This window comes from Prionailurus bengalensis, chromosome A3 (genome assembly GCF_016509475.1).
Source record: "Prionailurus bengalensis isolate Pbe53 chromosome A3, Fcat_Pben_1.1_paternal_pri, whole genome shotgun sequence".
Taxonomy (NCBI): Eukaryota; Metazoa; Chordata; class Mammalia; order Carnivora; family Felidae; genus Prionailurus; species Prionailurus bengalensis.
In genome coordinates, this window is record NC_057354.1 from 101,031,509 (window position 1) to 101,046,674 (window position 15,166).

The window sequence follows — 15,166 nt, forward strand, 5'->3', positions numbered from 1 at the left end:
AATAAGCAAATGAAGCAGATCCAAGCCAAAGGGTTTTGGCACTTAATGTCCATTCAGATCAAGTCCCTTCTCCAGTGCAACACTCCCCCCGCCCCCCACCTTCCTTCCCAGCCTCAGCCTCCGGATGTCACAGCCAGCAGCTCTACCCTATAAGCCATGCTCACTTGCTCCCAATCTGTGACTTCCTGCCCGCATCTCAGTGCATGACCTTTCCACAACTCCCCAACTTCTTTTTTCCTGATAAAGTCCGACTAATCCTTTAAGACTCATCTCAAAAAAGCCACTTCTGTGTACCTTTGGTCACTTGCCTCTCAGAACGTTCTTGGCACTCTATTACAGCCTTTTATGCTGTAGTATAATAATAACAATAACAAATCAATATAATAAATAATAATAAATATAGTAAATCAATGTTAATAATGATATTAATATTGCTGAGTGCTCACTAATGCCAGGCACCGCTCTACAGGCTGTACACATTCTCTCACTTCATCCTCTCAACACCCATTTGGGTCAAGAATTCTCCATTTTACAGACAAGGACACTGAGACCTAAGGAGACAGAACAGCAGGAGCAGAGGTGGGATGTGGACCTGGGAAGCCTGACTATGGGGCCCGCCTTATTTCTTCTCCCCGGGTTGCCTGTCCTGGCTGAGTTGTCTCCCCAACCAGAATATGCAGGTCTGGTCTGATTAGTTGGGTTCCTATTGCCTGGCGAGGCCCCTGCCCAAGTGGGTGCTTGATAAATGTCTGTTGAGTGAATAAAGATAAAAGAATTGCGATCTTGCTCCAAGGAGCTTAACCCACTTGATAGATTCATGTTACTCTCCCCACAAGGTCAGGAGGAAAGCAGTAAAATACTTAGGAGGATTTAAAGTGCTCCAGGTATTCAAGGCTGGCCCCAGCAGAGGGAAGGTGGGGGGCTTCAGCGCCTCCCTCTGGAGAGGAGACCAGGTTCTGGCTAACACCTTCCTTCCTGTTGTTACTGAACAGAACCTCACGCCACACCCCACAGCCTCAAAAAGCCCTGCACCTACCCTCTCTTCTCGCCGCTGTCATTTACTGCTACCCTGAAGCCCCTACCCCTAACTTAATGGCTCTATTTATTTATCTGCTTGACTCATTTCTCCTATCTTGGCCTTGCATTCTTTCTCTTGCTCCAAGTTAAGGGCCTTCATCCAAGGGTTGCCTCTCCCACCACTTCCACAGCTGTAGTATCTAGAAGGGACCACGAGTCTCATCTTCCAAGGCAGTGGTTCCCCACCAGAGGTGATTTAGTTTCCTCAGACCTCTGGACAATGTCTGGAAATCCTCTGGTTGTCACACTGAGAGAGTGCTACTGGCATCTAGCAGGTGGAGGCCAGGGATGCTGCGAAATATCTTCCAATGCAAAGGACACCCCTCCCCTCAACAAATAATGATCCAGCTCAAAAAGCCCAAAGTGCCAAAGTGGAGAAACCCTGGTCTAGTGTTCTGTTTCCCAGTCCTTGGCCATGGATTCTTCACTCAGTCATCAAGGACAATCTGCCCGAGTTTGATTTTTGTTTTGTCGTTTGTTTTTGTGTGTGTGTGTGTGTGTGCCAAGATTGGGGGGTAAGGGGGGAAGCCCAGCATCCCAGGCAAGACAGCAGATGCTCAGATAGGAAGGGGCTACCCAAAATGGCAAAGACCACATACCTATCCCATCGGTCAGTGTCAGGGAAAACACAACTCTGAAGCTACTTATCAACTTCCTGGAGCTCTGGCCAGGAGAACAGAGGTATTGCTCACATGCATAAACTGTAACTATGATGCCAGTTACAGTTACCAAGGAGGAGTGCTTACCATTCCGGGAGCCTGCAGGGGAGCAATTGCTGGCCTGGAGCTCAAGTACAAGCTGTGGGACAGGCGGTTGCTAACCTTGGCCAAGACTTCTGCAAACCACGAAACAGTATTTTCCACAGTCTTCTCAGACATCCTAGTGTTGGACTGACATTTCCCAATCCCAAATTATGTTGAAAATTTAAAAATCAATGTTAAGGACATTTTTTTCTAAAATTAATTTCTCAATATAAGAAACATAACAGGCCTAGTGTATGGTTGTTCATATTATGATAAAACAAATTGAATTTAAGGAATAGTATACCACACACAGGCTTCTGGAATGCTGAATTTCTAGACCTGCACAGTAGTTATGCAGAGTTGTGCTTTGTAATTACAAATGTATATGAAAATGTACACATATATTCTATGCACTTTTTATATGTGGATATTTTATAATTTTTAAAAGCAGTGTCCCATATCCAAAAAAATGAATTTGCACAAAAGGTCTTCCAAATCATGAAGGTACACTGTTTCTTTTGGACATCAAAAGGTTATTAAATTTTTTTTTTAATCTTTTTAATGTTTATTCAGCTTTTGAGAGAGAGACACACACACAGAATCCGAAGCAGGTTCCAGGCTCTGAGCTGTCAGCAGAGAGCCCAACGCGGGGCTTAAACTCACTGACTGTGTGATCATGACCTGAGCCAAAGTCCACAGCTTAATCGACTGAGCCACCCAGGCACCCTGCTATTAAATTTTACATTGATTATGTTTTGTGCTTTCTGTTCTTAATAAAATAAAAAGTAAATAATTTCTAATAGTTTTATTCCGAAGGTTTTTTCCTAAAAGCTTATGAATCAATTTTTATTACTCTCTATGAGAATTAATCCCCAAGACCACTTTGCTGTCTATGCTAAGAGAAGGATGCTCCTTGGTTTTTGAGTTCCTATTGGCATGCGAGTAAGTATACCATAATTCTTAATACAAAAAAACTTCAAGACATGGCATATAGTTGAAGTTTCCTATATATTCTTTCCTGATGCATTCCACTCCCTCCCTCCCCAAAATAACCACTATCTTGAATTTGGTGTTTATCATTCTCACTATGTTTTTATTAACTACGTAAGCCATGCAAAAAAAAAAAAATTATAACTGCTTAAACATTATATATATATGGAATTACACCCCATGTGTCCCACTGAAATACGTTATTTATTTATTTTTGAGAGAGAGAAAGACAGCACAAGCAGGGGATAGGGGCAGAAGGAGAGAGAGAGAATCTCAAGCATGGTCCATGCTCAGCAAGGGGCTCAATCCCACAACTCTGGGATCGTGACCTGAGCAGAAATCAAGAGTCAGATGCTCAACTTACTGAGCCACCCAGGTGCCCGTGAAATAAGTTTTTAAATTCAACTTTGTGCTTTTGAAATTTGATCTATGTTGATACATGTCTTTCTAGACCATTTGAAACCACCAAATGGTATTTCACCATGTGAATAGATCACAATTTATCTATATATAAATATGCATTTATTTATGCATATTTAGGTTCTTTCCAATTTTTTACTATTTCAAACAGGGCTGTAATGACCATTCTAATACACGTCTCCTGTGCAGTGTGAGTCATGGGGTACAGCACCTTCTACCATACAATGCAAATCCACTCACCAGAGAGGTTCTGCCAGTTTCAACTCCTCCCTGCAGTGGAGAAGACTTCCCATGCTAGCCATTCTTGCCAAACTGATATAGATTTAAAACTTTTTGCCAGTCTGGGGGTGCCTGGGTGGCTCAGTCGATTAAGTGTCTGACTCTTGGTTTCAGCTCAGGTCATGATCTCGCGGTTTGTGGGTTTGAGCCCCATGTTGGTCTCTGCACTGACAGTGTGGAGCCGGCTTGAGATTCCCTCTCTCTCCCTCTCTCTCGGCCCCTTCCCTGCACCTGCTCTCTCTCTCTCAAAATAAACAAACAAACAAACTTAAAAAAATTCTTTGCCAGTCTGATAGATGTGAAATGGTATCTCATGCTTGTTTTAATTTGTATTTCCCCAATTACAAGTGAGGGTGAGCAGCCTCTTATGCCTATTGGCCATTTGGCCTGCTTAACTGGCCTATTTATATCCCTCATTAGGCTATGTTTTTCTCACTGATATTTAGGACTTCTTTGTGAATTCTGAGTATAAATCCTTCCTTGAACATGTTCATTACAAACACCTTTCTCCAATAAAAAACTATTTTAGGGGCGCCTGGGTGGCTCAGTCGGTTAAGCGTCCGACTTCGGCTCAGGTCATGATCTCACGGTCGGTGAGTTCGAGCCCCGCGTCGGGCTCTGTGCTGACAGCTCGGAGCCTGGAGCCTGCTTCAGATTCTGTGTCTCCCTCTCTCTCTGACCCTCCCCCGTTCATGCTCTGGGTCTCTCTGTCTCAAAAATAAAATAAACATTAAAAAAAATTTAAGGTGCAGCGCTAGTCGCAGTCGGGGAAGCTTTTCCGTCGCTTGCAAAGGTTCGCCGGGTCATGGTGCCAGCCCGACTGAGAAAAGGACGCTCCTGGGAGACGAATGAGGAACCACCTCCTCCTGCTGTTCAAGTACAGGGGCCTGGTCTGCAAGGGGAAGAAAAGCAAAAGACGAAAATGGCTAAATTTGTGATCCGCCCGGCCACCGCCGCCGACTGCAGTGACATCCTGAGGCTAATCAAGGAACTGGTCAAATAAGAATATATGGAAGAGCAAGTAATGTTAACTGAAAAAGATCTACTAGAGGATGGTTTCGGAGAGCACCCTTTCTACCACTGCCTGGTTGCAGAAGTGCCCAAGGAGCACTGGTCTCCGGAAGGACACAGTGTTGTTGGTTTCACCATGTACTACTTTACCTATGACCCGTGGATTGGCAAACTGTTGTATCTTGAGGACTTCTTCGTAATGAGTGACTATAGAGGCTTTGGCATAGGATCAGAAATTCTGAAGAACCTAAGCCAGGTTGCCATGAAATGTCACTGCAGCAGCATGCACTTCTTGGTAGCCGAATGGAATGAACCATCTATCAACTTCTACAAAAGAAGAGGTGCTTCTGATCTGTCCAGCGAAGAGGGATGGAGACTCTTCAAGATCAACAAGGAGTATTTGCTAAAGATGGCAGCAGAGGAGTGAGGAGTGCTGGTGTAGAAAAATGACAGCTTCCATTCTATTTTAGATTAAATTCTCAACTGATCTTGCTTTCTATCCTGTTTGTAGTCGAATAATAGAATGAACACCCATTCCAAAGCTTTATTACCAGTGGTGTTGTTGCATGTTTGAAATGCGGTCTGTTTAAGATGGCAGTCTTGTATGCAGTTTGGAGTCAGATTTCTCCTTGAACATCTTTTGATAAATAGCAAGGTGGTGTGATCTTAATGTATATGAAAAAAACTTCATTCTTGTGAGTCATTTAAATGTGTACAATGTACACACTGGTACTTAGAGTTTCTGTTTTGATTCTTTTATAATAAACTACCCTTTGATTTAAAAAATAAAAATTAAAAAAATTAAAAAACTATTTTGGGGCGCCTGGGTGGCGCAGTCGGTTAAGCGTCCGACTTCAGCCAGGTCACGATCTCGCGGTCCGTGGGTTCGAGCCCCGCGTCAGGCTCTGGGCTGATGGCCCGGAGCCTGGAGCCTGCTTCCGATTCTGTGTCTCCCTCTCTTTCTGCCCCTCCCCCGTTCATGCTCTGTCTCTCTCTGTCCCAAAAATAAATAAAAACGTTGAAAAAAAAAAACTATTTTAACTTTGTTTGTAGTACCTTCTGTTGTAGAAGTTTTAAATTTTACATGGACAGGGATGCCTGCATGGCTCAGCCGGTTAAGCATCAAACTCTTGATTTCAGCTTAGGTCATGATCTCACAGTCATGGGATTGAGCAGGCTCAGTGTGGAGCCTGCTTGGGGTTCTCTCTCCCCCCCTTCTCTCTTTTCCTCCCCCACTCCTGCTCTCTCTCTCTCTCTCTCTCAAAAATAAGCATTTTTTTAAAAGTCTCTTTAAAAAAATAAGTACATTTTACATGGACAAATATATCAATCTTTTATAGTTTGTTTTCATATCTTGCTAAGGAAATCCTGGTCACATATTTTTTCCCAAAATATGTTTAACTTTTGCTTCCTCACTATAGGTTTGAATTCATGTGGATTTATCTTTATGTATGCTGCAAGTTCAGGATCCAATTTTATTATTTTGTGTATGGATTCCAATTGTCCCAGTAATATTTACCAAATCCTTTCCCATTGTTTTTGAGTTCTATCCATCACATATAAAGTCTTCCAATGTGTAGAGGTATTATTTCAGCTCTCTGTTCCATTCTACTGGTCTGCCATCTAAGCATACACCTATACCACAGTATCTTAATTCTCATAGCTTTATAATAAATTCTGATATTATTAAAATGGTCTTGCCTATTCTCAGCTTTTTTCTATAGGAATTTCCTGACAGCTTGTCAAGTTCCATGAAAAACTTAATTTGGATTTTGGTTGGAATTGCACTGAACTTGTAGGTTTACTCAGGAAGAAACACCATCTTTATGTTAACTGGGTATCTCCTTTTGAACATTATCCTTTCCATCTACTCATGCTTTCTTCAACGTCTTTTCATGATATGTTATAAATTTTTCCATAAATATCTTGGACATGTTTTGTTTTATTTACTGCTAAGCACTTCAGGGATTTTAGGTGGTATTGTGAATTTTTAAGTTAGATTTTCTTTTGGTTACTAATGGCATACAGGAATGTTATTGATTTTCCACACTGATCTCAGAACTGCTCATCCTTCTGCAATCAAAAGCATTTGGAGTCTCGAATGCATTACATTATGTGAAAAGGCCAGACTAAAGAGTCAACATGCTGTATTATTCCATTTACATGCTATTCTGAAAAAGGGAAATTTATAGAGACAAAAAAAAATAGATCAGTGGTTGCTGGGGCTAAGGGTGGGAGGGACTGACTACAAAGGAGAGTGAAGGAATTTCGGGAAATGATGGAACCATCCTGCATGTTGATTGTGGTGGTGGTTACAAACTGCATTTATTTAAACTTGGAATTCAAACTCAAGATTAAAAGAAAAATCACACTAAAAAGAGTGACCTTTACTAATTATAGCTCAATAAACACGACCTTTAAAACAAGCATTTGGAGGAATCTACACTCTTAAGTGTGAGTGTAAGTGTATGTGTGTGTCTCCAAAAATGGATAAAACCAACTGATGCCTCCAAGCTCTGAGACAACTTCCTGACAGCAGAGGGTCCATATGTAATGAAACAAGGACTCGCAAAAACCATAATGCATCTCCAGGGCCTGTTAATACTCTAGTCCTGAAAGATGCGCCATGGACCTGCGTTCTAAATACAGCTGAGCCAGCCTGATCTTTACCATGCTGCTGCAGGGAACATCCTCACAGCAGTAATCCAGAAGCTTACCTGGGCAGAGTTGCTCAGGCTGGGCACACAGCTCTGGGTTCCCAACGGCACAGTGAACCACCTGGGAAATGGTTGCCATGAGTCCTAACCCTTGGGCCTCTGCTTCTGCTTACCCACTGTGACCTTCTAAAAGGATAGAGGAGAAACTATGAAAACAGCAGAACAGGCCCATTTGCATTTTGGCTCCTTGACAGTTATATGATTAAGACGTATAAACAACTATTTATTTATTAAATGTCCATTATGTGCCAAGAACTGTGCAAACCTCATTATAAGCATTATTACTTTAATTTTATATAACCCTGCGAGACAACTATTATCATTGTCCTTGTATTGCAGATGGGGAACCTGGGGTTTAGGGAAATTAAGTAACTGAGTTTAACATTAGTTAGGGGAGGAGGCCAGACTCGAACCCAGGTCTATCTGACTCCACTGCCCAAGATTTGCTGCTTTATTAACTTGACTGCAATGCATGGCTCAGAGTCTGCCATGATCCCTGAATGAATGAATGAATGAATGAGGATCAGAGAGAGAGACAGAAAGAGAGAGAATATTGCCTGATTTCTTGCCCAAGACAATTCGACCCTGGCACTGTATTATATATTTATTGACACAGGTGACAGTATAACTTACAGGGTTCCAAATGCACAAACTTTTCACACAAACGAGGTTCTCTCCCTCAACCTTTGCCAAGATCAGAACACAAACAAGCCACATCTTTTGGACCACAGCATGTGATTCTGCTGACCTCTCTCTGCAGTCTTTCTTTCCCAGTGTGTTCCACCCCCCTCCTCCTCTCCAGATTTGGAACTAACACACACAAAACTCCTCCTGGGGTTATGCCCCTCACAAATATCTCATTTGCTTATTTGCTCATTTGATCCACACCACAAGTGTCTGAGATCACTGGGGTTACTTTCCCGGTGTGCATGAAAATCGAACAAGGAAAGCCACGGAACAATGAAAACCTGAGGCTTAGAGTGGTTCAGCGGTCTGCCAAAGGCCCTCCCCATCCAACCAGATGCAAACTCAGGCCTCCTGCCTCCAAGTCCACAACAACCATTGTCAGCCCACACTGCCTCTCTTAGCACAGAGAGGGGGGTTTTTATTGCTTACTTAGAGCTGTCTGTAATTGGTGCGATAAAAAGCATGATTCAGATTGGATTACAGAAATACTCCCAAACCCAATTTAGAAAAGCACAAAACGGAACAAACATTCTGCAAATTTTCAATTCATGCTGTTAAGCTTGAAACTCTGCAATCCAACCCACTCAAATCCTGCTCAAGTATCAGTCTGGATATTTTTTAAGTCTAACTTGTAGAGATTTTTTTTTTTAATTTTTTTTTTAACGTTTATTCATTCTCGAGAGACAGAGAGAGACACAGCATGAGCAGCAAAGGGACAGAAAGAGGGAGACACAGAATCTGAAGCAGGCTCCAGGCTCCGAGCTGTCAGCACAGAGCCTGACGCAAGAGCTCGAACTCACGAACGGAGAGATCATGACCTGAGCCGAAGTCGGACACTCAACCGACTGAGCCACCCAAGTGCCCCTAAATTGTAGAGATTTCTATTCTTAAGAAATCTAGAGGCTGAGTTTTGGCGTCAGACCAGAGACTGAATCCAGCTCCCATCACTGACTACCTACGGGACTGTGGGCACATTTCTTAACAACTCTTAGCCAGTGTCCTTGATTGTACAAACCGAAATACTTTCAACAGCTGCTATGCAGATTAAATGAGACTGGAGGTAAAGATTTAACATACCAGAAACCCCATAGATGAATGACAAATATTAATTCCCTTCCTTTCTGTAGAAATAATAACTTCAAATGCCAATTATTAAACACAAAATATTTTTCGTTCAATATTAAATATCTGTTGAGCACTTAGTATGTGCCCTGTGTCCTCTGGTAGGGAAGGCAGCCAGCACACAGGCAATTATACAAATAATTGATTAATAACAATCCTGTGTTGAGTGTTGCTGAGTATTTTTTTTAATGTTTATTTATTTTGAGAGAGAGTGTGTGTGCGTGTGAGCAGGGGGAAGGGCAGAGAGAGAAGGAGAGAGAGAATCTCAAGCAGGCTCTGCACTATCATCACAGAGCCTGATGCGGGGCTCGAACTCACAAACTGTAAGATAATGACAGGAGCCCAAATAGTGTTGGACTCCTTAACCAGCTAAGCCACTCAGTCACCCTGCTGAGTGTGTTTTGAAGGGAAGAACAGATTTCTTTACAATGACCATCTCCCAGCTCATGCTCCTCCCCCCACCCTGGGTCTGAGAGCCTGAGACCTGACACTCAGCCAGAGGGTCCCCTGGTAAAGGGGTTATGGTTTTCTCCTCCCAGTGAACTTCCCGTGAAGCCCCCTACAAGGAATGTATTTCGTGAGAGGAATGGACTGACAGAGTCTGAGAATTAGTGGGAGGGGCTCTTTGAGCTGTACTTGTGGGCTGGTACCTGTGGGGTTTCCTGGGGGTGTGTCTGGTCAGCTCATGCCCTTCCTGCCTCCCGTACAGCAAGTGCTGGTATCATCCTGCCTAGCCCACTTGGAGGTCTGCACAGCGTGAATGTGCCTGTCTGGGGGAGGGTATCACAGGGCTCTCGGGAAGGAGAGGGGAACAGACCTTTACTGATACCCACCAGGCACTGTATCCCCCCAGCAGTCAGGTGAAGTTGCGACTATTATTCCCTTTTTACACAGGAGGGACCTGGGACTTAAGGAGGCTTCCTTCATTCATTTATTCAACAGATATTTACTCAATACATTCTGTGCCAAATTCTGAGTCCAACACAAGGTGACGGAACTACTAAGTGGGTGAGGTGGATTTGGAAGACTCCGAATGGGGTCTGGTTTCAAACCCCTTACTCTTCCCCATCCAATATGATGCCTCAAGAAGGTCAGAGATTTTATCCTCAGGGTGATCACAAAGTGGCAGGGGTGCCAGTATGCCAGAACAAGATAGGTAGTAGGACAAAGCTGTGCATACAAAGTATCAAAGGAAAACTCTACGATGATGGGGCCAAGTGCCTCCTCCATTAGACTGTGAGCTCTCTGAGGGCAAGGACTGGGCCTTCTCCATCTCAGCATCTCCAAGGTTGAGCATAGAGTAAGTAATGCATACAATGACGGTGATGAAATTCAAATGCACTAGCCTAAGTGAAAGAAGTCAGGTTCAAAAGGCTATATGCTACATGACTCCAATTATGCCACTCTAGAAACAATAAAACTATGAAGATAGAAAACAGGTGAGTTGCCAGAGGCTGGGGTGGGAGGAGAAGATGACTACAAAAGATAACCTTTTCCAAAAAGGAAAATTTTGGAGGTAATGAAACTGTTCTATATATTTTGACAGTGGTTACACAACTATAAGCATTTGTCAAAGCTTGTAGCAATACACAATAGAAATAGTGAATTTCACTGTATGCAAATTATACCTTAATTTTTTTTTAAGTTTATTTACTTAAGCAATCTCTACCCCAAAGTGGGGCTCAAACTCACAACCCTGAGATCAAGAGCCACATGGTCTACCCGCTGAGCTGGCCAGATGTCTCCTCTAATTTTTAAAATGGGGGGAAAAAAGAGAGGGGGAGTGAGAAAAAGAATGAATATAAGCAGAAGTAGATTTACAGTGAAGCTAATGAAGTTAAAGCTTCAGGGCTCCTCAACTGCATGGGTCCTGGGAGGGGTCCCAGCTATGTGTTCATCAAATTTTGTATGATTTTTTCTGAAAAAGCTCCTTCTCTCCACCCTAAAAGCTTCAGGCCCCAGGAAAAGTAGGTCCATCCCTGAAACAAGTACAAGAGAGTAAAAATGGCAGGCTCCCAAGGAGTTGTGGACTCAAGTGGAACCCTAGAGAAAGGGAAGACCTGGTTCTCACAGACAGAGGTACAAAAGACAATCCACAGAGAGGAACCAGCATGGACCAAAGTGCAGAAGCCTTCCAGGATTTCCAGTGATGGAACGATCACCAGGAATTTAGTGGTTCTACACTACAGGTTCCCTATCCCAGACCGGTTGTCATGGCGTGATCTCCGAAGCCACACCAAGCCGTTATAGGCAAGTAGGAAAGCTGTGACCTAATGTGATGTGAAAATTCTAGATGCCGCTAAGCTGGTCTAACAAGCATTTATCATCCTTCTGGCTCCCTGAATAGCAAAGACACGCCCCACCCCGACAACTGCCCTGTGCAGGGAGGTTTTCACCTTACATACCTGAAGCTGAGAATGGTTAATGCTCCCGCTTCCCTGGCAGCAGGGATGTGGGCTTGTGGCAGACACACCTGCCCACGTATGAACCCAGGTCCTTCCAACCTCTCACTCAGCCATAAGGAGGCTACACTCCTCAGGCTTACAATCCCATGATGCCACATGAACACACATTGCCAAAGAGGCTGGTGTTGAATGTCAAGTCACTGAGTTCTTGATGGTTAAAATAAGCCAAGTTAATATATATATTTTATATATATATAATGGGTGAGATAAGTTATAAATATAAATATAATGGAATATAATGGAATACTATTCAGCCTTAAAAATAAAGAAATCCTGACACCTGCTACAACACAAATAGACTTTGTGGACATTATGCTAAGTGAAATAAGCCAGACACAAAAAAGACAAATATTGTATGATTCCATTTACATGAATAGACAACCTCAGATAAATCTACTACTCATGTAGATACTACTCTAGATAGGCCAAATTCATAGGAACAGAATATAAATGATAGTTGCCAGGGGCTGGTGGGGGGAGAAGAAATAGGGAGTTGTTGTTTAACAGGCATAGAGCTTCAATTTTTAATTTTGCAAGACGAGAAAGTCCCAGAGATTGGTTGTACAATAACACAAATATACTTAACACTACTGAACTGTACATTTAAGGGTGGTTAAGATGGTAAATTTTGTTATATCTTTTTTTTGGCCACAATTAAAGTAAAATAAAATAAATGTATGATGTTTATGAACCAAAAAAAATTTTTTTGACATGGAGCACCTGGGCGGCTCAGTCGGTTAAGCGTCTGACTCCTGGGTTTGGCTCAGGTCATGATCTCACGGTTTATCAGTTCAAGCCCCGCATTGGGCTCTGTGCTGACAGCCTGCTTGGGATCTTCTCTCTCCCTCTCTCACTGCCCCTTCTCTGCTCACTCTCTCTCTTTTAAAAAAAAAAAAATCTTGACATGAATATTTGTTAAAATCATCCATATTTGAAAATTTAAAAGAACACAATTTACTTCATATAAGCCATCAGCTCATTTAATCCACAAATGGTTCATCCTCACAAATTCTAACAAAAATTCTAACAAATTCTAGCAAATTTTAAAAAAGTGGAACATATAATTGTTCAAGTTACACCTGTTCTGTTTCATGGTACAATGCTATTTATTTAATTTACTGAAATTTTCAAACAAAAGAAAATTTACTAACTTTAGAAGGCACTGTCATCTCAATTCATTACAGAGGATATCATGACATAAAATGAGTGAAAATTAATAAGTGATGCAAATATCCATTTTTTAAATGGTTTTGGTTGTAGAGAAAGAAAGAAAATGCTGTATGTTATATTCTACCCAGAAGTCACACTACTAAATGTGTTCCCTCTATTGATATTTTAAATATTTTTTTACACCTTGATTTGTTCCAGAAAGGATCTGAGGGGGCTCCGTTATAAATAGTTGTGTGATTCATAAGAAACTACCATGATTCCAGGCCACTGGGCTTGTCCGCAGAAAGGCTCGGGGCAGCTAACACAATCGCTGCTGTCATCCCACTCGAAGGGGAGGAAGGAGCTAGAGGAAGGCAAACCTTGTCTACACCTGACCCACGTGCTCATGGAAGAACAAAGATGGTCTGAAACGGGGATGTCTGGCTCATGCCCAGAATGCCTCCGTGATTAGACCATAAGAGCTGGAGAAAAGAAAGCAAGCTGGCCAACAGCCACGTTTCCTTTGGAGAGAGAAGTTTAAGTTTTGAGAGAAGAATCTCCAGCACATGTCTTCATTATGAGGGAGTTACGCTAATTATGAGAGACAGGGAAGGGACAAACACAGCTGATGGCTGCGTAAGAACGGTCCTGCTGGGTGTTCTCCTGAGGCAGCTCCAGGGCTGGCCAGCCTGTACCCCCCACAGGGAACACCTGCCCTGCAGATGATGTAAAGCAAGTCCACTGCTTCCCTGGGAGACGGCCAGCGAGTGTGGACCTCTCCACTTTGCTAGCTGCACCGCTCCAGGGGCTCTGGACACCAATGCAAACAGGCCTTGAGTAAGGAAGGTGAGGCCCCAGGCTGGGAAATAATGTTTGTTTTTGATGCTTATAAAGGTAATCCTTGGTACTGCTCTAAAAGGTATGGGGGAATACTGCTTCATAGTTAAGAAGGAGGAATATAACACAGTTTGTTTTGTTTAGAAAATAAAGATATTCCTCCCAATCACAGAATGGGAATTACTTTTTTTTTTAATATATGAAATTTATTGTCAAATTGGTTTCCATACAACACCCAGTGCTCATCCCAAAAGGTGCCCTCCTCAATACCCGTCACCCACCCTCCCCTCCCTCCCACCCCCCATCAACCCTCAGTTTGTTCTCAGTTTTTAACAGTCTCTTATGCTTTGGCTCTCTCCCACTCTAACCTCTTTTTTTCTTTTTTAATTACTTTTTTTTTTTAAAGTATGATCCATGCTCAATGTGGGGCCCAAACCCACAACACTGAGATCAAGAGGCGCATGATCCACTAACTGAGCCAGCCAGGTGCCCCAAGAACCACTCTTTAACAAGTATGCCATTTGTTCCTGCAGATTTCAAAAGAATGGATAAAACTAGGTCACTGAGAAGGAGAGAAAAATTCTAAGACAGAAAGAATCGGCTTTGAGGCTGGAGATATAAGAAATTTGGTTTGCTTCAGGATGAAAACAATATGCATTCTTTCCATTTGTGAGTCTCCAGTGGCCACGATTACAGGGAGGGCATAAGGGAGTGTCTAGTGAGGGAAATTCTATTCTCCAGAGAACCAACACCAAGAAGGAAAGCTTCACAGAAGAAAGAAGTTAGGGGCACCTGGGTGGCTTAGTCCGTTAAATGCCCAGCTTTGGCTAAGGTCATGATCTTGAGGTTCAGGAGTTTGAGCCCTGAATCGGGCTCTGTGCTGACAGCTGGGAGCCTGGAGCCTGCTTTGGATTGTGTCTCCTCTCTCTGCCCCTCCCCCTCCCCTGCTCATGCTCTGTCTCTCTCAAAAACAAAACAAAACAAAACAAAACAAAACAAAATAGAGGAAAAAAGTTAACATCACATAATAACCAGTGGCTGTACTGAATGCTTGCTGGGCGTGGTTTTAAGCACTCACTGTACATGCATTTGCATGTACAAAAACTGTGCGAAGGAGGCATGTTTACAATCTCCATGGACTGGAAATAAGAATCAGAGAAGTTAAATAATTGGGCTACAATCACACAACGAGTCTGTGGCAGGGCTGGAACTAGAATGTGAGATTTCAAACCCTGGGTGCTAAAACCACTGATGTCCCCACTTTTTTTTTTTTTTTAAGAGAGAGATCGAGCACAAGCATAAGCCAGGAAGAGGGGCAGTGGCAGATACATATATATATATATATAGAGAGAGAGAGAGAGAGAGAGACAGAGAGACAGAGAGACAGAGAGAGATAGAGAGAGAGAGAGGGAGAGAGACAGAGAGACAGAGACAGAGAGAGAGAGAGAGAGAGAGGGAGACAGAGAGAGACAGAGACAGAGACAGAGAGAGAGAGAGGGAGAGAGACAGAGAGAGAGAGAGAGACAGAGAGAGAGAGAGAGAGAGAGAATCCTAAGCAGAGTTCATGCTCAGCACAGAGCCCGACTCATGGCTGGATCCCATGATCACAGTCTGAGCAGAAATCAAAAGTCAGATACTCTACCTACTGAGCCACCAAGGCACCCACCGC

At 42.9% G+C, this 15,166-nt stretch overlaps 2 protein-coding genes across 6 annotated transcripts in view; one reads left to right on the forward strand and one right to left on the reverse strand.

The window, feature by feature from the left end:
• Positions 1 to 15,166, reverse strand: part of REEP1 (receptor accessory protein 1) — a 112,923-nt gene that overhangs the window by 60,823 nt on the left and 36,934 nt on the right. The gene's annotated exons all lie outside the window — the stretch shown is intronic.
• Positions 4,247 to 5,306, forward strand: LOC122497136 (diamine acetyltransferase 1-like). The gene is given in 1 exon segment (XM_043603912.1): positions 4,247 to 5,306. A coding segment is annotated over 1 exon segment (633 nt). The 5' UTR covers positions 4,247 to 4,314; the 3' UTR covers positions 4,948 to 5,306.